We start from the raw sequence: 23781 nt of genomic DNA on the forward strand, positions 1-23781 counted from the left end.
TTATTTTTATTTTTATTTTTATTTTTATTTTTTGCTGTACGCGTGCCTCTCACTGTTGTGGCCTCTCCCGTTGTGGAGCACAGGCTCCGGACACGCAGGCTCAGCGGCCATGCTTACGGGCCCAGCCGCTCCGTGGCATGTGGGATCTTCCTGGACCGGGGCACGAATCCATGTCCCCTGCATTGGCAGGCGGACTCTCAACCACTACGCCACCAGGGAAGCCCCCATTTTTTAATTGGGTGTTTTTTTTGATATCAAGCTGTATGAGCTGTTTGTATATTTTGGAAATTAATCACTTGTTGATCACATCATTTCCAAATATTTTCTCCCATTCCGTAGGTTGTTTTTCATTTTGTTTATGGTTTCCTTTGCTGTGCAAAAGCTTTTAAATTTAATTAGGTCCCATTTGTTTATTTTTATTTCCATTACTCTTGGAGACAGATTCAAAAAGATATTGCTGAAATTTATGTCAAAGAGTGTTCTGCATATGCCTCCTCTAGGAATTTTATATTATCTGGTCTTACATTTAGGTCTTTAATCCATTTTGAGTTTATTTTGTATAAGGTGTTATAGAATGTCCTAATTTCATTCTTTCACATATAGCTGTCCAGTTTTCCCAGCGCCACTTATCGAAGAGACCGTCTTTTCTCCATTCTTGCCTCCTTTGTCATAGATTTTATATATATATATATATAAAATATATATATTCTTGCCTCCTTTGTCATAGATTAATTGACCGTAAGTGGGTTGATTTATTTCTGGGCTTTCTACTCTGTTCCATTGATCTGTATTTCTTTTTTTGTACCAGTACCATACTATTTTGATGACTGTAGCTTTGTAGTATAGTCTGATGTCAGGGAGCCTGATTCCTCCAGCTGTATTTTTCTTTCTCAAGATTGCTTTAGCTATTCAGGGTCTTTTGTGTTTCCATACCCATTTTAAATTTTGTTGTTCTAGTTCTGTGAAGAATGCCATTAGTAATTTGATAGGGATTGCATTGGATCTGTAGATTGCCTTGGGTAGTGTGGTCATTTTAATAAAATTGATTCTTCTAATCCAAGAACACAGTCTGTCTTTCCATCCGATCGTCAGTGATTCTTTCTAAGTTTCTTCAATGCACAGTTTCTCATTATGTGGTGAAAACTGTTTACCAAAAGTGAAAAATAATCTAAATCCACTATGGCATACCTTGCTTGTTTTTATTGTGCTTCACTTTACTGCACTTTGCAGATATTGAATGTTTTACAAATTGAAGGTTTGTGGCAACCCTGTGTCAAGCAAGTCTATCAGCTCCATTTTTCCAACAGTATTCGCTCACTTTGTGTCTCTGTGTCACATTTTGGTAATTCTCACAATATTCTAACATTCTGATTATCCTTGTGTTTGTTATGATGGTACACGATCAGTGATCTTTGGTGTTAGTATCGTAATTGTTTTCGGGCTCCACAAACATCATTGTCTTATTTTAAGAAATGGCTGCAGCCACCTCAACCTTTAACAGCCACCACCCTGATCAGTCAGCAGCCATCAACGTTGAGGCAAGACCCCCCCACCAGCACGAACATTAGGACTCACTGAAGTCTCATATGATGACTCATAGTAAGGTAAACACATATCTTTAGACATACTGCTGTTGCACACTGAAGACTACAGCATAGTATAAATATAACTTTTATATGCACTGGGAAACCAAAAAAGCAAAAAACTGTGTGACTTACTTTATTGCAATATTTGCTTTATTGTGGTGGTCTGAAACTGCACCTACAATATCTCTGAGGTGTGCCTGTGTTTATCCACATTGGTTTCTATTTTGTTATGATTTAATTTCAATAAAAGTATAATAAGTATATGGCCATCAGTCCCCTTTTCCAACATCCTTAAAAGTTCAATTCTGCTTAATGTCATATTTATGTCTCTAGATAAGCTTTCCTGTAGTAATTGGCGCCATTGGAATGAATGTCAACTCCTGACTTGTTTCCTCTCTCTTTGCCAGCATCTCAAAATCGGATCACTAATTCTGAGTAAGGCAGCCCTATGCCAGCACCTAGTGGATATCTGTTGGATTTCTGCATTCTTCCCAATAATCAAACTTACTCTCATCCACCTCCGTGTTCTGTTGCTTTTTCTCAAGCCTCGGAGGCCTAGAACTCCATCGTCCTCTCCCAGCCCATCACCTCTCTGTTGGCCTCGACCATAAATCTGGGTTGTTTTCTGAAACGTGCGAATGATTCCATCTGAGACTTCACATCCCGGAGTCTGGAATGCCATCCTAAACCAGTACCAATGGCTGGATGCTGTGTCATGCCCTCTTATTTCCTATCAGCCCTATTCCTTTCAAATGAATTCTAATCTTGAATAATAAATAATAATAGTAATAATAGAAGTGATGTTTGAGCAGGTACTATACGCTAAGCAATGCCTGAATTATCTCATCCTTAAAAACAAAGTGTGAAACCATTTTCCATTTTAAAGGTGGGAAAGTGGAGGCTTACGAAAGCTAAGTAACTCGCTCGAAGTCACACAGCAGGTGAATAATACTGTTGAACATGGACCAAGTGGCCTGAAGCCAGACCTGTGTTCTGAACTCCACTCTGTGGCTCCTCTGGAATTATGACTCACTGGCCCCGCTGGATTGGTCAGAGGTGGGATGGAGATACAGGGAAGACTTGCCTTATCAAGACTGGTGCCCAATAGGACCTCTAAGTTGGGACTCTCCCCTCTTACCCCTTTAAATGTTCTTATGATTGTATTATTATGTGTTCGAAGAGCTTTGCTTGGCACTGGGAATATGTAACAGACAAGAGAGGCACAGTCCCTTCTATCCAACTAAGCATCTGGCAGGAGAAAGGAACCTTAATCCCATAATTTTACGACAAATTGCAAACCTATTGCTGTGATAAGCTCACTAAGAAGATCGCCATGAACAAGGAAGGCCTACGGCAGGACGACCTGACCTATTCAGGCCGGTCAGAGCATTGCTGTTTTGCCTCAGCAACTCAATCAGATCGCTCAGTACTTCCTGTCTGACTCACACCTCTCTTCCCTTCTAGGTTCAACCACAATAAAGTTTCCAGTAGAATTCCAGCTCTGAGCTGCACTGGTCCCAGCATGCTTTCCAGATCTCCCAGTTCATAGCAGCCTCGTCTTCACTGATAGAGGTTTTGCTAAATATATTTATTAACATGTTTCAGGCTACCGTTACCTTATCAGACCTCTGCTCTGCTGAAATCTGGAGCAGTATTGTTTTATTGATTGGTTACCTACTGACGGTTGCAAGCACACACATGCATTATTCTCATAGCACTGGAGCTTTAATAGTCTGGAGGTAATATAGGAAGTAATTTACTGTCATCTGTATATGGCAGTTTGAATGTTGTGGTGGAAATTCTGGTCTGCATACAAATAAGTCATCTAAAGTCTTTTCGGAACCAACTTGATAAGACCAGATAGCAAGAAAGACCAAGCCTCTGAACAGCATCACTGATCTGATTGCCGTACACAAATACAGTAAAGGGGACCGATTTATTAAGAATGAAAGGTAGACTTCCTTTATGCTGAGTTTTTAGTGGAGTCAATGATGGGGACTGAATGAGAGTTTGCTAACATGTTGACTTAATTTAGTGTCAAAATCCTGCATCTTTTTGCTTTCTGCGTTGCAGGCATGGACACAGGAGCTGAAGACAGAGCAGAGGTTTAGATAAAGAAAATAGTGAAACAGTTTCTTTTTTCTCACCAGTGATAACACTAAGAATTTTTATGTACTAAATCATTCAATATTTTATATTCTTAACGGATCAATCTTAAACAGAAGCAAAAAAACCCTACTATTGTAGAAACTCATTTTATATTCAGTGCTTTCCTTGTCCTAAATGCATTTTGAAAAAAAAAAAAAAAAAAGAAAAGTTCTATAAAGATGTGTAGATCTTGTTGATCCATTTTAACTGCTGGATAGCACTGATAGCATCCCATTCCATAAATCACATTTATGTAAACATTGCACAGGAGAGGGACAATTAGGTTGTTTTCATTTTTTGTTTTACTAGCATACAGTGATTAAGTGAAAATCCTTGTACATATCTCCTTGAGCTCATCAAGTTTCCCTTGGATAGACACCCATAAAAAGTGGGAGAAAAACAAGCCATAAAAAATATGTGCAGTCGGATTGCAATTACATAAATCTTTAAAACTCACACACATATTACTTATTGATGAATTTATTTATATTATAGAAATTCAAAACTGTGCTCGGAAGTGATCCACACCAACTTCAGGAGAGTGGATACTTCTAGAGAGGAAGAGGTACAGGATGAAATTAGCATTTTAGCAATGTCTGTAACATTGTATTTCTTTAAAAAAATGATCTAGAGCAAATTGCAATATGTTAACATCTGTTCAGTCTTGGTGATGACTATGTAGATGTTATATTTTTCTTATACTTTTAAATACACTTGGAATGTTTCATAAGTTCTGTTAAAATTAAGTTCCATGAAAAGTTGCAGGATATTATTTAGAAGAGGAAAATCTCTTGTGTATCATAAAACATTAGAGTTACTGGTAAACAAAATCTTTCATGCGTACACTTATCTGCCCCCTGTGGAGGGAAGTACATATGAGTTGGAAAACTAGCTGTGAAAAATGATCAAATCCCTGGGTAGCAGAAGGACTCCTATGGCTATGAACGTAAATAGTACTTTCTACTCTAAGGCACTGGAGGTTGGGGAAGCGCCTGGAAATCTTGGGCATTTAGGGAGCTGACTCACACATGGCCTGATAAGGACAACTCCACCCCATTTCTGGGATGAGCAGGACTCTGTTACAGACAGGACTCAACCTTTGGGCGGGAAGGAAGTTGTTCTGGGGACCCTTAATGCCACGTGAAATTAGAATTAAATCAGGGATTAGCTACAAAGAGAACTGGAGCTGAAGATTCTAGAAGACAGGCAAGGCTACGTGGTGAACCTGTGTGGTCAGGTGGGAAGCAGATACGGTTGGCATCAGAGCCCATCTGAGTTTGAATGATGGGCAAGACAGTAAAGCTCTGAGACTTCATTTCTTTACCTTGAAAATAGGAATAGTGCCGCCCTCGTGATAGTCTTGTAAGAATTAAGTAGAATAACACATGAAAGTTCTTGGCACCTCAAAAGAGTTATTTTCCTCTCCACTTGTTAAGGTAAACGTAATAGGGGGTAAAATACGGAAGAGACAGAAACAGCCAGAAGACTTCAGCTGTAGTTATCTGAACTGCTCTCCCAGAAGGGACCTAAGAAAAACTCCCATCTCTGCTGCCAGTTCTCAGACCTGGAAGGAGGATTGGGGTGGAGGGTGAGACTGGACAGTGACTGAAAACAGCTACAAATTAATGACGAGGGCACTTCGTAGATGATACATATATGCCACACATCAGTTAGGATGCAGCAGTCACTTGCTTAGGTTACACACGTTAGGGGAAGCTTAGCTTTTCTGACCATGACGCTAAGCACTGGGCATCCTCGTTCATGTTCTGACCCCTGATCAGAAGCAGGAAAAATGCTCAAGGACCAAACATCAATCAGTCTCTGCTGGGAGAGCTGCACCAACACAGTCACTGTCTGCTTCTGTCACGTACTGTCTGCTGTGGAAGGCTGTCTCACGCTTTAAAGCATTCATCCTAATGTAAATTTCCGGGGGACGATTTTAAAACCAAACAAAAATCTTTAATATAGGCATTCTCTATCTGCTGCCGCTCTTGTTCACTGCTGCTTTTTAATTCTCCTTTTATTCAAATTAAATACCTTACAGTCATTCAGAAACTGTGCCTTATGTTGCCGTAACTTCCCACCGTCAGAGCAGTTAATTAGCTCTTGGCCGGGCTGAGATTCTGAAGAGCTTGAAAGGATGATTTGTAATTGTGCATTGAAGTATATAGCAAGATGGTTCAGATAAACCTGGTTAAAAGTCCATTGTCTGGCATTTGTCGGTTTCTACATGATCTAGATTTTCATTTATTTGACAGGAATAGAAAATCTTATTTGTTTCACATTTCTGAAGGTACAGCCATCATCGTTTCTTATAACTGAACAAATGAAGGCTGTAAAAACCTAAGGAAAACTGTAAAAAGGAAAATGGGACCTTATTGAAGCAAAAAGCCCTATAAAATTGGAAAAGGGCTTTGCTGTGGAAGACCTATACCATAAAATTGATTCCTATTACTACTGTTACCTTTAAAGAGGTCAAAAATGAGAGACTTACAGAGAATCTTTTTTATTCATCTTTGCCAGCAAAATTGAGTCCATTCTTCTGAGACTGGCATTCAGAATCCTCCGGGGTTTTGAACCTGACACATTTCTCTGATCATTTCTCCCAGTACTTATCTGCATATACGTTATGTGGCAATTTTTGATCATTTCAGCCCTTCTTAACAACCTGACTCAAGTTTTCCTTGCTTCTAGAGCCTTTTTTCTCCTCTTAGTAGCCCTTCCCTCCTAGGGACAAATTTAGGAAAAATACAAGATGTCCGTTTAAAGTTGAATTTCAGATAAACAAGGGATATTTTTCAATATAATTAGGACCCATGCAATACTTGGGATATACTTTTACTAAAAATTTATATCTTGTGTATCTGAAATTCAAGTTTAGCTGGATGTCCCGTACTGTATCTGGCACCGCTACTTCCTCCTCTGAACTCTCGGGGGATTGATCATTCTTATCATTCACTTATCACCTGGCATTTCCAACCTAGTCCTGTTGTATGCCTTCAGTCAGATTTTAAGCTCCTTGGAAACAGAGTGGAGTTCCACTTCCAGTTTGGATACAGAAGGATGTGCAAGATCTTCATTCATGTGATAAAAGCCAGAAATCACGAGGCCAACATACAAACAAAAATAGTCATAATTTCTTTAAGACATTGAAGAATGGTGAGCACAAAAGAATGTTAGATATAATACCAGAGAAGCTGATGGATGTGAGACCAGTTTCCGAGGCTGTGAAGGAGGCCACCAGCCAGAGAAGAACTATCTTTGCTGGGACCAGCAGAAACCAGTAAATGCTGGGTGGATCTTTGGGCTGGCATGTTATATTTTAATCTAATGCCAATCCACACACTAAGTAATCTTCTCCATCTAGTTATTCCCTCTCTGGGAGTTTTGCTGAGTGAGCAGAGGCTGGGATCTGGGATGGAAAGTGGAGAAAGACCTCATGATCTTGGAGCCAGAAAAAAGAATACCTACAGGGAATAATAATAAATATGACATTGTAAGAAATAATGGAGGCAAAAAAAAAAATAGAGCAAAACCTTTGAAGTGCTATAACACAAAAACTATATACTGTCAGCCTGGAATTCTATATACAATTAAAAATTTTCCAAAATTATGGTTAAATAAAAATATTTTCAGATAAACAAAAGATGAGAGGAATGGTTGTTGGCAGACTCAAACTATCAAAAATGCTAGAGAGAGTTTTTCAGGCTGAAGGGAAATGGTACCACATGGAAATTTATATCTACAATAAGGAATAAAGAACCTTGATAAGGGAAAAAATAAAGGGTAAATATAAAAGATTATTTTCTCTCTTAAATTTTTAAAAAGCCAGTTAAAATATCTTACATTAGAAAGAAAGAAAACATATATGAATTCAGGGTTGATCATGATAAATTAAGAGCACATGCTGTAATTCTTAGAGGGATGATTATAAAAATAATGAAAAGAGGCATAGCTAAAAAAAGCCAGTAGACAAGGTATTAAAACATACTCATTTACTTGAGTCCTCTCCAGAAAAAAGTAAAATGGAAAGAAGGAACAAAGAATAGAAAGGACCAAAAAGAGAATAGAGACCATGTTTCCCTTTGGAGATCTCTATCTTTGTCATAAACTACTTTTTTTTTTTTTAATCTCAGCTTTGGTTTATTTATTTATTTGTTTATTTATTTATTTATTTTTGGCTGCATTGGGTCTTTGTTGCTGCGCGTGGGCTTTCTCTAGTTGCGGCGAGCGGGCGCCACTCTCCGTTGCGGTGCGCAGGCTTCTCATTGCGGTGGCTTCTCTTGTTGCAGAGCACGGGCTCTAGGTGCACAGGCTTCAGTAGTTGTGCCACACGGAATTTATTTTTGGCTGCATTGGGTCTTTGTTGCTGCGCGTGGGCTTTCTCTAGTTGCGGCGAGCGGGCGCCACTCTCCGTTGCGGTGCGCAGGCTTCTCATTGCGGTGGCTTCTCTTGTTGCAGAGCACGGGCTCTAGGTGCACAGGCTTCAGTAGTTGTGCCACACGGGCTCAGTATTTGTGGCTCGCGGGCTCTAGAGTGCAGGCTCAGTAGTTGTGGCGCACGGGCTTAGTTGCTCCGCGGCATGTGGGATCTTCTCGGACCAGGGCTCGAACCTGTGTCTCCTGCATTGGCAGGCGGATTCTTAACCACTGCGCCACCAGGGAAGCCCTAAGCTACTTTTTAAAAATTGAAGTTTAGTTGATTTACAATGTTGTGTTAGTTTCAGGTGTACAGCAAAGTGATTCAGTTATACATATATATGTGTGTGTGTGTGTGTGAGTGTATATATATATATTCTTTTTCAGATTCTTTTCCCTTATAGGTTATTACAAAATATTGAATATAGTTCCCTGTGCTATACAGTAAATCCTTGTTATCTATTTTATATATAGTAGTGTGTATCTGTTAATCCCAAACTCCTAATTTATCCCCCTTCTACCCTTTTGTAACTGTAAGTTTGTTTTCTATGTTTTTCTAAGTTTGTTTTCTAAGTATGTTTTCTGTCTTTGTCATAAACTACTTTACTTATCTGAAGTGAATGAGAAAACTACGCCACTTCCATCTCGGAGAACTGATCCATTCTAACTCTGTTCTTTGTGAGCCTCTGTGAGCTGTAGTCAGAGGGACTTGCCTGAAAGGCTGTGCCTTTGTGGTCAGTTTTGCCCATAAGTTTTTTTTTCAACAGCTTTATTGAGATACAATTTATGTGCCATAGAGTTCACCCACCTAAAGGATACAATTCAATATTTTTTAGTATTGAATATTTAAAGAGTTTTGCAACCATCATGGTAACCTAATTTTAAAATATTACATGAAAAGATGCTCAACGTCACTAACTATTAGAGAAATGCAAATCAAAACTACAATGAGGTATCACCTCACACCTGTCAGAATGGCCATCATCAAAGAGTCTACAAACGATAAACGCTGGAGAGGGTGTGGAGCAAAGGGAACCCTCTTGCGTGGTTGGTGGGAATGTAAATTGCTGCAACCCCTATGGAGAACAGTATGGAGGTTCCTTAAAAGACTAAAAATAGAGCTACCGTATGATCCGGCAATCCCAGTCCTGGGCATATATCCAGAGAAAACCATAATTCGGAAGGAGTCATGTACCAAAATGTTCATTGCAGCTCTATTTACAATAGCCAGGACATGGAAGCAACCTAAGAATCCATCAACAGATGAATGAGTAAAGATGTGGTACATATATATACAATGGAATATTACTCAGCTATAAAAAAGAATGAAATAATGCCATCTGCAGCATGGATGGACCTATAGATTGTCATACTAAGTGAAGTAAGACAGAGAAAGACAAATATCATATGATATCGCTTATATGTGGAATCTAAAAAAAATGGTACCAATGAACTTATTTACAAAACAGAAATAGAGTCGCAATGTAGAAAACAAACTATGGTTACCAAGGGGGAAATGAGGGGAGGGATAAATTGGGAAACTGGGATTGACATATACACATTACTGTATATAAAATAGATAACTAGTAAGGACCTACTGTGTAGCACAGGGAACTCTACTCAGTACTCTCTGTAATGACCTATGTGGGAGAAGAATCTAAAAAAGATTGGATATTTGTATATGTATAACTGATTCACTTTGCTGTACACCGGAAACTAACACAACACTGTAAATCAGCTATGTTCCAATAAAAATTAATTTAAAAAATAAATAAATAAAAAATAAAAGTAATTAGGATAGGAAAAAAATATATTTTACCCCAAAGAAACCCTGTACTCTTCAGCTCCTTTCTTCTAGCCACTCTGCTTGTGAAATTTTGGAATCCCAGGCTCCACCTTAAAGACCCTGAAACTACATGGCTGGGGGTAGATGGGGACACGTGTATGTTTAACAAGCTCCCATGGGTGGTTTTGGCTGAACACTCACGTTTGACAGCCACATCGGTTATCGTATTCTCTTCTCTCCAGTCCCGTTTCACTTTGCCTCTTCAATAAGTCCTGGAAGTTCACAAAGATCTCATATTCCATGGTGAGAAGGAGCTCGCACCCCACTTCCAGCACTGCCCACCCCCAGAGTCACACCTTCTGGTGCCTTGTTTGTGATGGGCTCCCCGGTTGATGCCATCTGAGGGCCCTATGAAAACTCACGCAGATTTAAAAGAACAAAAATTATTGCTAAAGAACACGAACAAACATTTTAACTAATCAACATAAACCATAGTAGGGAGTGGTGGTTAAGAACAAGAGCGTGAAGTGTGGTCAGGTCAGAGCCAAGGGGTCTATCTTTGTGAACTTGAGCAAATCACTCAGACTCACCACAAGTCCTGCTCTGTAATAACACCTTCTTGAGCTTGTGATGAATAAAATCAAACAAAAGAAGTCAGTTATCTGGAAAAATATCTGGGACATGGTATGTACTTGGTAGATGTTTATCATCATTAGAGTTTGTGGCTCACAGTTTCAGGTTCGGCTCGTACTAAGACCTATTTGAAGCATTTTGCTGCTCTATTCCACGATCAAGTTAAGAGGCTTGGAATTTTATAACCATGGCTCTTATTTCATAGGCATGTTGTCACTGAGAAATAGATATGTGAAAACACAGAGGGAAGTGGCAGGGTAGTAAATTGTCTACCTTATTTGGATGGAATTGAGAAAAATTGAGTCTGCATGTTGTTTGAAACTCTTATCATGGAAGCATAGACTACGGCCATGTATCTTTGCTGTTGAAGGATTGTTGGAATCACATACATGTTGTATAGTTAGTGTCTGTTTCTATAGTAATTCAAAAGCCATCGTACCCTCCCCCAAATACAACATTTTAGGTAATTTATTTATTTTGCCTTCATCTGTTTGACCCTGTCTCTTGTTTCGTGAATAATATTCTGCTTTTCTCTGACACTCTAAAGCGATCACAGGAATTCTAAAATGGACAAGACAAAGGGAAGGGAGAAGAGAGGGAGTATGCTGTGACTATAGGATGGAAAGATTTGTGGTTTGATTGCAAATACGGAGGCAGCTCTGATTGGGGAAAACATAGGAGAGGTACAAGAGCAATGCGAGGAAACGATTACAGATCTCCTGGGCAGAGGGATAGTCAGTGCAGGAAATGTTCATGTGGGGAGGAAACAGCTGGTGAAAAATGTTGAATATCTATCATGTGGGGAAATACACACAGAGGTAAGCAGCATGAGAGCGCAGGCTCCTTGCCAGGACTCGGATGAGGGCAGGAGTGGGCTTAGATTCACACTCATTTACACACACACACACACACACACACACACACACACTCAAGCATCTTTTGGAGTCCTTTGCCAAGGGCAGTGACAGCAGCACATCCTTTGCCCGGTGATGGGTTGGATGAGGGCTGTGGGCTGTCTCTTTGTGTGGCCACTGCAGAGGCAACTAGGGAAGGAGCATCCCAGGCTGTTATTCTCATTGATTTCATGGCTCTCGAGGACACTGCGGCTCTCTCATCATGGCCACAGAGCCCAGGAAACAATTCTCACAACAGGACGGTTCTTACGCCTCTCCCTTTTATACTTCCATATATTGAGCTTCCTCGGGGGAGAGAAATCGTATCTCTAGGAGATAAGGGCGCTTTGCTTTATTGTGTGAAGGGGGCTTCTGGGAGGTGTATACTTTAGGACCTAGAGAGTCCCACAGAGAAAGAAAATGGGAAAGAGGGATTCAGCAGTAAAGCAGAAACAATTGTTGTGACTCCCATTAAAGTATAATGCAGACTGGAAACTGAGAAAAAGAGGAATGACATTCTGAGGACGAGGGCAGAGAAACAGGCTCACGTACAAAATACAGGAGATTAAGGAAATGTTAGAAAAGATAATATGTATATTAAATAGTTTCCAGAACCGAATTCGTACCTAGGAAACTAACTTCTATGAGCTAAAATCGATACGTAAATAACAGGTTATTTTTATAACAGAGCCATCTTAAATAGAAAACACAGAAGAAAAAGGGGAGAAAAAAACCCCAACATAATACTTTTTATTGCACTGACAAAATCTGAAATTGAAAAGCAGAAAGGATAAATGGAGGAATGTTCTGTTTTATTGTACTTTGTGTGTAATATAATAAGAGAAAGGACAGGAAGTAACCAGGTTTTTGTGATCATCCTATTTTAGAACTAAGATGCTCCTGAGACCTGAAACAAAAATTGTTCCATAGGAGAAAAGATAGCTCATAAAATGCATCCACATACTGTGTGCTTTGGAGAAAGAAAAAAGTGGCTTTGTGAAAAATGAAGCAGAAGAAGGGGAGAGTAGGTGTAAGTACAGCAAATTGCAGAAGAGTTAACTTACCACCAGGGGAAGAAAATGCCATTTCAAATGAAAGATAGAAAAACTCCTGAGATGTTTGAAAAGAGAATTCCAGGTTCGTTACTGTAAGTAATTCAACTTAAAGTGCAAACAGGTCAAAGCCAGATACTTAAAGTTTTAGAGTATCACATACAGGAAAATATCACCACTGAAGGAAACAATGCAAATCAAAGACATCAATGTTAGAAATGTTGTTTCTGAGTGTGTACTCTGTATTATCTATGGCATGTATGACACCAAATTCAATAGGGTAAAATCTCAGAGTGTTTTAAATGGGCCTGGGGGAGAGTGATTTTTTTTTTCTCATTATAAGCAGCCAGTTTTATGGCCCATAAATAATAATTCAGAAATGAAAGTTATATGTAACTAGAAATATGGTTAAATTGTGTAAGATTTCCAGTCAGGACAGATTTTATCTTAATCAAAGGATGCCTCCAACTAAACAAAAGTTGTGTTTGAAATTTAGAAGTAACACAGCCACAGATGTATCCACCCACTCTAAATTGTGTCATTACTGTGAAAATTATGAAATCAAGAGGGGGTAACTTAATTCTTTAGAGAATTATAAACTTAAAAGCTCTCGTATATGAAAAGATATAGAAGTGTGTTAGAGTAATTAGAAGGACAAGTCAAAAATATAAGGTATTAGTATTCGTACCTAATACTTCCAAAAACAGGTTTCTTTATTTAAAAAGGAGGAAGCTTGGGCCATATTTTTGCTTGTGTTTTATCTCCATTCTTGGATTGCTCTCCAGTCCAAGGCTATCTATTTTTAACACTAGCTTCATTCTCACCACTATGGTTAAAAAGTCATTATATGTTTGTCAATTTTTCATTTATGGATTTTCTCACAATGATTTTACTCTTAAAAGAAAGAAAAATCATACATAGTCCTATTACCCTAACACTTTTTAAAACACTTGTTTGTTTTTACTTTATTCTTTCTGTTCTCTGCTCATAAGCTTATGTATTCTGACACAATAATAATTATAGTACAGTTTTTTTTTTAATGTGTCCTACCTGCAGACTAGGGCCCTGAATTTTTAGACTAAATATTGTGTGGGAGTCTTCATACTCTACCCCTGCAGGGACCTCTTTCCTGCCCAGCAGAACTGATTTCCATCAGCTGCCACTTTTACTCTCCAAATAGTCTCCCTCTCATTTTCAAGTTTAAAGGAAACTTACAATTGTCCTTTTCTCTCTGACTTTATGATAAAATCTTTTCTAGACCATCACCCTGGACTGTATCCTGCTTCCTAAATGTTCCTCAATTGAACGTTATTGCCATTTGGGGTGGGGCAACTCTCCCTTGAATGCAACATGAAATAATCATGGTTTTTACCCACTACGTATGAGTAGGGCTTCCCCTTTCCTTCCCCTTTTCCTTGTAAAGATGCCCCCCCCACATTCCTAAATTCTCCTTAGAAGGTAGCACCATCCCCCTCTCCCTGATGAGAATCGCTAACACATCATTCACCATGTGAGCTAAAGATTCAGAATCAAATGGCCACAAATGTAGCGTGATCCTAGAACTGTGGCAAAGAGCTAACCATCCAAAAGTGTCTCCCCAACAGGCCTCCACGATTCCTGAAATTCCCACCATTGGGCATTGCCTCAGGTATATAATGATGGAAAAAAAAAAAAACAACCCAAAACGTATATAGCTCTTACAATATGCCAGACTCTGTTCTAAGCACTATTCGTGTGTAGTAATTTAATGAACTCTGTAAGGTACTATTATTATTGTTATTATTATTATTTCCATTTTATTGATGAGGAAATGAGGAACAGAGAAGTTAAGCAAATGGTAACTAGGAGAGCCAGCTATTCAGTTGGTTAGTGGCAGGGCCGGTATTTGAACCAATGGTATCCAGGCCCAGAGTCCACGCATGCATGCTTTTAACCACCACCCTGTGGTGCCTTTATACAAAGCCAAGGTCACAGCCTCCAGTGGCCACTACTAAAATAGCTGTACCTTACCCTGGAAGAGAGTAAAGTCATGTGGTACATTAATTTTCAGCTCTACTCTATGGATGGCCCATCAAACATAAAATTAACACAAGACACATATGTGGTCCTGGTTAAACATATAAGCATTGAGGTCACTCAGACCTAACTGCCTGTCCTGAATCTACCACCGGCACGTTGTGTAACCATGCACTTAGCACCACGAGCGCCATGCAGTAAACTTTCAATACACACCAGTATTAGTGTTACCACGTTTATTATTAATCATCTTTATTATTAATATCAAAGCACTTTTCCACAGTACTTCTCAACCTGGTAGTCCTTTAAAAGCAACGGGAAAGGTTTTAAAAAATACTTATTTCCTGGGCCATACACCATATGAAATAAGCCAGAGTGTCAAAGGTGGAGGGGTGTGGTGGGCTCCCTGAATACTTCTAAAGCGTGACGGGATTCAGAACAGTGTCGGTCCGCTAATAGTCATACCACTGCCAGGCGGTGTGCTGGGTGTGGTGGTGTGAGGGGGCCACGGTACTGGATGCCCAGGAGGTTCTCAGAGAACGGAGCACCCTCAGGTAGAGCACACGGAGTGGAGATTTACTGCATGGGCCCTGGGATCTGACAGGTCTGGCTTCAGACAGGGCCCCCCACTGCTTCATCTTCTAATCTTCTGTTAACGTACTGTGCGTCTAGTGTGGTCTGCAGGTGCTGGCCGCTGCGCTCATAGGAGGCCATAAGGTGTCGTGTTGGACTTGAGGTGTTACTTAGTCTGATTATTCTCTGAATCTGAGCAGTCTAAGAATGAATTCCTAGATGTGAGTGTTCTCAAAGGAGCTGATCTAAATCTTTATGTATTGATTTCATTATTGCTATTATTAGAACTGTAGTTTATTAAGCACCCATTCCATCCCAGATCTACATATATTGTCTCATTTAATCCTCAAAACGACACTGCAAGGTAGGTGATGCCACGCGTTCTACAGGCGAAGAAAGTGATGCAGAGAGAAATCAACTTGCCCAGATTTACACAGAGCCTGTGTGGTGAGGTCTGAATCTGAACCCGGATCCTAGCTCCAAAGTCCCCACTCTCTCCACCGTGTTTGCGTTGTCTTGGATAAGATATCCTGAGTCACCTTTGGGACTGCTCGGAGCGTCTTGTCAAGTCTGGACTCACCCCACATTGTCCTTAGTCTTGAGAATAACAGATCAATTTTGGTTGCTGAGGAGAAGGGAGTGCCAGGTCGGGACTAAGATGGTTCTGGACAAACTGGATGCACTCGACAGGGACCTTATTCAAAAGTGAGGCAAGAGACAAAATGTGTCTGTTGTCTCTCTGATCCTGACTGTGATGACTTAGGAGAAAAGATAAGATAAGGAATATTCTACCCCTCAGGATCCCCGTGTAAACTTTCAGAAGCCAATCCACCTTAGACATGTTATTTCACAAGCTTCATTTGGTGCAGAGTTGGTCACCGTGTTTCTGTCCCAGTTACCCCTAGTGGGATTCTAAATAGCAAGGAAACAAGGGAGAAACGTAAAGGAAAAGGAATGAAGAGAGACAATGAAAAAAATCTTGCCATTTCCCCAGAATATTCTAGAATTTAGCTTGATATTCTTTTGAATCAAAGTGTTTTTTTTGGTTTTTTTTTTTAAGTAACACTTAGTTTTCATATAACATCTCTCTTCACAGGAATTTAAAGGGGAATTCAGTCACAGTTTTCCATGTGATAGTGTTTGTTTTCAAGATGAAGTTGGGGAAGAAGTAATTAAATTTTTTTTCCTATTTGGATGTAGAAATTAGAGGACAGAGTTGGGATTTCCCGAAGTCCCCCAAGGAGAGGAGAAGTCAGCCCGAGACACTTCTAAAACGGTCCCAGAGGATGGATGCCTCAGGGCTTGTTGAGAAAAGCCCTGGGTTTCTATTTAAAGGACAGCTCTGAATTGTACCCAGAAAAACCATTTCTTGAATAACTTTGAGGTTTTCTTTGAAGCTAGACACCAAGGTCATGGACCTCTGGAGTCCCCTGAATACTGGTGAGGAATAACGCCCAGGTGCAGGGGGCGGGGGATGCTTCTCAGCGTCTGTAGGGTGCAGAATTTACAGAGACAAAATTGAGGAATGTAGGGCTTCCCAGGTGGCGCAGTGGTTGAGAGTCTGCCTGTCGATGCAGGGAACACGGGTTCGTGCCCCGGTCCGGGAGGATCCCACATGCCGGGGAGCGGCTGGGCCCATGAGCCATGGCCGCTGAGCCTGCGCGTCCGGAGCCTGTGCTCCACAACGGTAGAGGCCCGCAAAAAAAAAAAAAATTGAGGAATGAGCAGAATGGAATAATTCCCCAGGGACCTGGAAAGAGGCAGGAGACGGGACCCTGACAGGGAAGTCACTAATCCCAAGAGAACATGAGCAGCCCCGCCCTCGTGGACTGACAGTTGCTGTGAGATCTGGATGCCTGGGTGTAATCATTTAAAAACCCAACATCTGTCATGCTTTTCATATTTATAATCATGATATCATTGTCATTTCAATTTATTGAGTGATTTTGTGACAGGTAATGCTAAATTCTTCCTTGACGTAGGTATTCATATTCACGTTTAACTTCTTCTAACCCAGTGATGTTAATAATTGTTCACAACATCCTCTCCTGGGTCCTCCTCTCATCCCTGACGCTCCAGCCACACCGAATTGCTTGTAATTCCTTGCGTGTACCGTCCCACTTCTGACCTCCATCTCTCTCCCTGTTCCCCAGCCACCTCTTACTTATCCACTGAGACACCTCTCAGCTGGCACTCTCTCTAAGAAGGCCCCAGGTTGGGTGATGTATTCATCTCATATAGACGTAATTCCAGTGCATGACTCTGTCATTGGACGTAACCCGTGATATACTAACTATCCACTTATTTCTGCCACTCCAGCTAGGACTGTGAGCTGCTTGAGAGCCAAACTTTACATGCCCATCAGCTAGCGCAGAGGCAGTTCTGGGGTAGCATTTGGTAAATGTCCATTGCTTTAATAACTGATGGAATAAAAAAGAATGAAAATGTATGGGAGAGCTTTACTAAAGGTCATCTAGAAATCCATAGAAATAACCAAAGCTAAGAGACCTCCAGTCGCAAGCAGCTAGACCCAGCCATTGTTTGGGCAGCGTCGGCAGTGGCCTTGGCACCGGGACTGCATTTACGTGTGGACAGGCACTTACTGTGCCGCGGACTTAGTGACGACAGCTCCTCCCATCCACCCAGGGCAAATAAATCCTGTACACAACTCTGTCACTGGACTCACCACATTATGTATTAAGATCTATTTCTTTCTTCTGACCCAACAAGAGCTGAATAGTCCCTGCCAGGCAGAGCCGCTGGGCCAGCAGAAGATGTGACCTTGGCGTTCCCGGGGTTGGGTCCTTTGTCATAGCGAATGCACAGCCCAGGCAGCTCCTGCTTGCTTGCTCTGTCCCTGCAACATGTGAATGGGGACAAAAACCCTAGAAAGAAGCACTGGTAATGGTGGGAGTGAGAATCTCTATTGGTCAACTCTGAGAAGTATTTTCTTAGAATCCATGCCTGAGAGGCTTTGGAAATCTACGTGGGGTATATATGTATACTTTCAGGTCAGACACGTTAGATTATTTTAATTTGTTTTTACCACATAGAGAGGAAATAACATGTTAAAAACTGAAGTACAGTTGATTTACCATATTGTTTTAGTTTCTGGTATACAGCAAAATGATTCAGTTACACATATATATTTTTTCCAGTTCTTTTCCATTATAGGTTATTACAAGGTATTGAGTATAGTTCCCTGTGCCATACAGTAAATCCTTGCTGTTTGTCGATTTTATATACAGTGGTGTGTATCTGTTAATCCCATACTCCTAATTTATCCCTCCCCCTTTCCCCTTTGATAACCATAAGTTTGCTTTCTGTGTCTGTGAGTCTGTTTCTGTTTTATAAATAAGTTCATTTGTGTTATTTTGTAGTTTCCACATATAAGTGATATATAATATTTGTCTTTCTCTGTCTAAGTTACTTCACTTAGTATGATAATCTCTAGGTCCATCTACGTAGCTGCCAATGACATTAGTTCATTCTTTTTTATGGCTGAGTAATATTCCATTGTATATATGTACCATATCTTCTTTATCCATTTGTCTGTAGATGGACACTTAAGTTGCTTCCATGTCTTGGCTGTTGTAAATTGTGCTGCTATAAACATTGGGGTGCATGTATCTTTTCAAATTAGTTTTTGCCTTTTCCAGATATATACACAGGAGTGGGATTGCTGGATCATATGATAACTCTATTTTTAGTTTTTTAAGGAATATCCATACAATTTTCCGTAGTGGCGACACCAGTTTACGTTCCCACCAAGTGTAGGAGGGGTCCCTTGTCTCCACACCGAGAGGAAGTAACATTCTAATAGCACAAATGTATCAAATCCTGTTTAAAACTCATTCATTCATCAGGCAGATGTTTATTATGTGTTCACTCCGTTTGTTGTCTGCTAAACTAGAAGGCTGGCAATAGAGGTTAAGTTATACATATCGGGGTCATCTTTTTAAAGACCTTTTTATTCTGTGTCAACAAGTTTGAGCTTTATTCAGGAAAAGTGTGAAGCCAAGAACACAATGGACTGATGGGAATGTTACTCTGTGACTTTGTGTCACATAGAGCAGCGGTACGGAGGATGGCTTGAAAGGACAAGAGTGCGGACCTAGAGAGATCCTTTAAGAGGCTGTAGCATTTGTTCAGGGAAAAGAGACTCAGATCTAAACAAGGCGATGGCCCTGGGAAAAGTGAAGAGAGAATGGATTTGAGAGTGATTCTGGAGGTCGACTTGAGAGATTTAATGACCGATCAGATATGAAGCCTGGAGGAAAGTGTTTTAGCTTGAGTGAGCAGGGGATTGATAATGCATTAACTGACCTCTGAAATATGGGGAGAGGGCGGGGCTGAGTGATGACAGTAAGTCAATGTTAATTACAAAGTAGTCGTTGGCTTTTTAGCTGAAAATACACAGTACAAATGAGAGTGTCAGCTTAGGAGTAAGACCAGGGATGGAGATGAAAGAAAATTTGGGAAATGGTTGGTATAGAGGCAAAGCTAGGAGAGAGGATTTGATCACACAAGCAAAGCGGAAAGAAAAAATGCAGAGGATAGAGTCCTAGGGGTACCAACACTTAGGGGGCAGAATAAAATAAGCCAGCAAAGGAGACTGAGAAAGACCAGTGGAGCCTCAACTGAGCCTGATAAAGGATGCTGTGAGAGGAGGGAGTTCCAGGAAAGGGCGGTCGACCTTGGAGCCAAGAAGAAAGGAAACCTCCATAAGTCAGAATCTGTTGATCTCAAAGATGAAAAGTTGTATAAGGAGTTCATTCATGGCATGCTGAGCTCAGGGTCATAGGGTTTCCTCCTTTCTTTCTTCCTCTTCTTATTCCCATCCTCTTCCTCCTTCCTCCTCCTGCATCTTCTTTTCAATTTTGGGGTGTGTAAATTCTTTCATCTGACTCTTTGGTGCTCAGACAGTTAACGTATTAAATATTTGGAACAACCGCTCATGGTAATTTGAAATATCGCTCAAATTAAGCTTGGAAGCACAGCTCAGCGCGAGCTGAGCACGGTGTCTTTCTCACTTGCATTTGACTTTTGACGTGCTATCTTCGGCCTAAGGCCACGTGCAAAAGTAATATCCTTTACTACAGTTTCACAAACACACAGAGAAAAGTGCCAGTGCACACCACGGATGGGAAAAGTGGGAAAGACATTATTCATCTTCCCAGCGCCGTTCTCGGGCTCTTCTTACTGCTTGTGATTGTCTTCAGGCTCAGTAAACGGGGACTGGTTTCATTCTGCATCCTCTTTCTGAGGAAGGGCTGCATTGTGGAAGAGTGAAAGGCGTGGGGAGGGGGCCGTCGAAAATAGGGTCGGTGATAGTTTTGGAAGTTGCCTTGCTGCTGTTTAGATATCTGATCATGCAAAGGAAATGGATGCAGCAGGTTGACAAAATCAGTGATCTCATGTAGACCCGGCCTGAACGTCACAAGCACTAACACCTCTCACACCTTTACTTGCTTTCTTTCAATTGGACCAGTGACTGGGAAACTCAATTCCTAGACCAGGTCAGGCCAGAGAATTCATCATCATCAAAATAAAAGGCAAGGCATTGAAAACATCACAAAAGGTACTAGTTACCCCTACTGGCTTCCCACACAGCTTGGGCCGTCACCAGCTGTGGGGCACTGATGAACGGGAGAGCAAAGCGGGTTTTCTGAGATGCTGAGTTTGGTGGCCAAAATGGCACGCGTGGTGCTAAGAAACCGAAAGAATCTGTGCTTCTCTTGTAATCAAGAACTCAGAATTCCAGGGGTCACTCAGTGGAAAAAGGACAGCCGTGCACTGCTTATGGATGGCAGAGTTTGGGGAAGTCTAGAGGAGGTTCTAAACATGGAAGCAAAGAGACAAGGGGAATGGGCACATGGACATTTGGGGCATGGAGGCACTGATTTCTAAAATGAAGGTTCACTCTTCTTTTTTTTTGTATGAATCCTAATGAAATGGTATGTTTTTAGAGGCGGAGGCAGCATTTCATGTTGTAATTCAAATAATGGTATTATCACAGAAAGACACAATTGAGTTTCCAGGTTGGCTGAACGGCTACTTTACTGCCTCGTGTTTTAGTGATACTCTCATTTGAAACTTCATTGTTTTCAAGAGTTTTGAATACCTGCATTGTCACATATGATCACAAAATACACATGACAGTCTAACAAACTGACTCGGTAGAAGAGGCTTATCCTGTTCATTGTAGTGTCATTCAATCCCATTATCACCGCACATCTTGTAAACCCATCACATTCTTTTGAAATGTGCCCATTGTCATTTTTCATAACAACTGCATTTAAGCCGGTTCCATTGCCAGCGACAAATTACACGTGGGAATAGAATTTGGAGGCATATACCAGAAAAATGACAAATATCTGTGAATCTCTTGAGGAGTCTTGATGTTGTCATTAAATGTGAGAACTTCACTTTGGTAGCTTATTACATTTCTAGGAAGGCAGCTGGACCACTGGGGAGATTTATTGGTTCATTTCATTGTTGGCAGTATTTTACCTTAAAATCTAATTTTTAGTTTTATGAGCTTAAGCATTGTATCTTTAAACTGACATTTATAAAGTTAGGTCACTTTGGCTGAATGGAATCCAGTGCTGCAATGAATTTGGCAATAATTACCCAACCAAGTTTTAGCCGGACCTCCTCTTGTCCCAAGGATACCACCTCCTTACCTACTTTTGTTTGCTCACCCACAGAGAATATCTCAGTGTTCCGGAAACATTTCAGACTCTACCTTATCTTGGTGCCACTGTACATACTGTTCTCTGTGCTTTGAAGGTGTTTCTTATTTCTTCTTCCTAATTCTGACCTAGCCTTCAGGGACGGGCTGAGTGTCAACTTCCCTGTGATTTCATAGCACCTGTATGCTCCTTTGTCATGACACTTGACTCATTGTTTTATATAGTTGTCCCATGGCCCCACCCCAATAGACAACAAATTCTTTGAGAGCAGAAATAGTTTCTTTTCCATCTTTACCGTTGCCTACCTCAAAGGGTAGCACGTCATCTCAGTAAATACATATCATGAATGAATGAATAAGTAAGGTAAGGACTATTATATGTTGCTATTTACTGGGAATCCTGTTTTCCTTTTCATTTCGTGGGAAAGCTTGTGGTGAAAGTTATCAGTGTGTGGGCTTCTGGTTAGCCTGGAATAATGGGATCGGTGGAGGGCGCTAAGGATACTTGGTAGGGCTGCTGCTAATGGAAGAAAAAGAACAATAGACTACTTACTGTGAGCAAAACAAAATCAGTGTAAGGCCTGAGATTTTGCGGAGTATCTGTGTGTAAGGCTGCATTAATCAGAGCGGTAGTTAGTTAGGGGGACTAAGAACTGAGGGCCTGGAGTGAGTTAGACCTTGGTTCAAACTGTGACACTGCTGCTTAGTGCTTCCCTCAAACTGTCCTTGCCACCTAAGTTTGTTGGGAAGGTTAAATGATATTTTATATTATTCTAGCAAAATGGCAGACAGGCTAAGAGTTCAATAAATGCTAGCTATTATTTTTATTTTATTATATGACAATCATCAGTTTATTTGATTTGAAAATGTAAAAAGCTAAACATACATTTATCTAAATCTTGAATTGTGCGTTCATAGCATTAAATTTAAAAATATATCCTGAAATCTTTAAAATGATGTAAACCTTTAAATTATAGATAGAAACATATTAACCTCATCAGTTATCTGTTACATGTTATGTAGGCAGGTGTCTGAGAGCGAATGAACACTTGAAGGGTCTCTGAAGGTCTTTGTAGGTCCCTGTGCCTTGCTTTTAATATCTGGATAATGGAGAGTTTTAAAACAATATATTAAAGTCTATGACAGGTAGGTTCTAAGATATAACAAGTTTGGAAAATGAAGACAAAACATTTAGCATATTCAAAAGAGCTGTGAGGGCTTCCCTGGTGGCGCAGTGGTTGAGAGTCCGCCTGCCGATGCAGGGGACACGGGTTCGTGCCCCGGTCCGGGAAGGTCCCACATGCCGCGGAGCGGCTGGGCCCGTGAGCCATGGCCGCTGAGCCTGCGCGTCCGGAGCCTGTGCTCCGCAACGGGAGAGGCCACAACAGTGAGAGGCCCGCGTACCGCAAAAAAAAAAAAAAAGAGCTGTGAGTTTGCATTTTATTTTAATTATGTTCTTTGCTCATCACAAATATCAGTTAGGCAGTCAATAAACCAAGTACAGGATACACTGAATTTAAAATAACTTATCATTGTTGTCTGAGACAGAACATTCCTGCCTTGCAAATTGAAATTCTAGCATCATCCCGTCATTAATATTGCCCGGTGCCTTTGGTGAATAATTGGATCAGTGACCTACATCAGGGTGTGATGGCAAGAGTAACCCATCAACCAACAATCTGGCTTCAGGTCCAACTCCCTCATTTCCATGTATGACCCTAGATAAATTCAAGTTATCTGGGCCTCAGTTTTCTTTTTTGTAAATTGGGCACAATAAACCCTAATCTAATTTTCTCAGAGGTTTTTGAGGATCAGATGTTAAATAAGCTGAAAATATATAAAGTAGTACGATACATATTATTTATTCATATGAAAAATGGTCATAGCAGCTGTGATAATCTTTTCCATGTGTCAGTTTGGCAAGGTACAGTCCCTAGTTATTCAAACACTAATCTTGGTGTTACGGTGGTGATGTTTTGTAG

The 23781-nt window shown here is 40.6% G+C and overlaps 1 protein-coding gene across 1 annotated transcript in view; it reads left to right on the forward strand.

The window, feature by feature from the left end:
- The first annotated feature begins 2919 nt into the window (after nucleotides 1-2919).
- Nucleotides 2920-23781, forward strand: part of NKAIN3 (sodium/potassium transporting ATPase interacting 3) — a 333800-nt gene continuing 312938 nt past the window's right edge. The window contains 1 exon segment of the mRNA XM_024742568.1: nucleotides 2920-2962. Coding sequence (XP_024598336.1) covers nucleotides 2920-2962 — 43 coding nt within the window.

The sequence above is a fragment of the Neophocaena asiaeorientalis genome, unplaced genomic scaffold (genome assembly GCF_003031525.2).
Source record: "Neophocaena asiaeorientalis asiaeorientalis breed wild unplaced genomic scaffold, Neophocaena_asiaeorientalis_V1.1 scaffold226, whole genome shotgun sequence".
NCBI classification, from domain to species: Eukaryota; Metazoa; Chordata; class Mammalia; order Artiodactyla; family Phocoenidae; genus Neophocaena; species Neophocaena asiaeorientalis.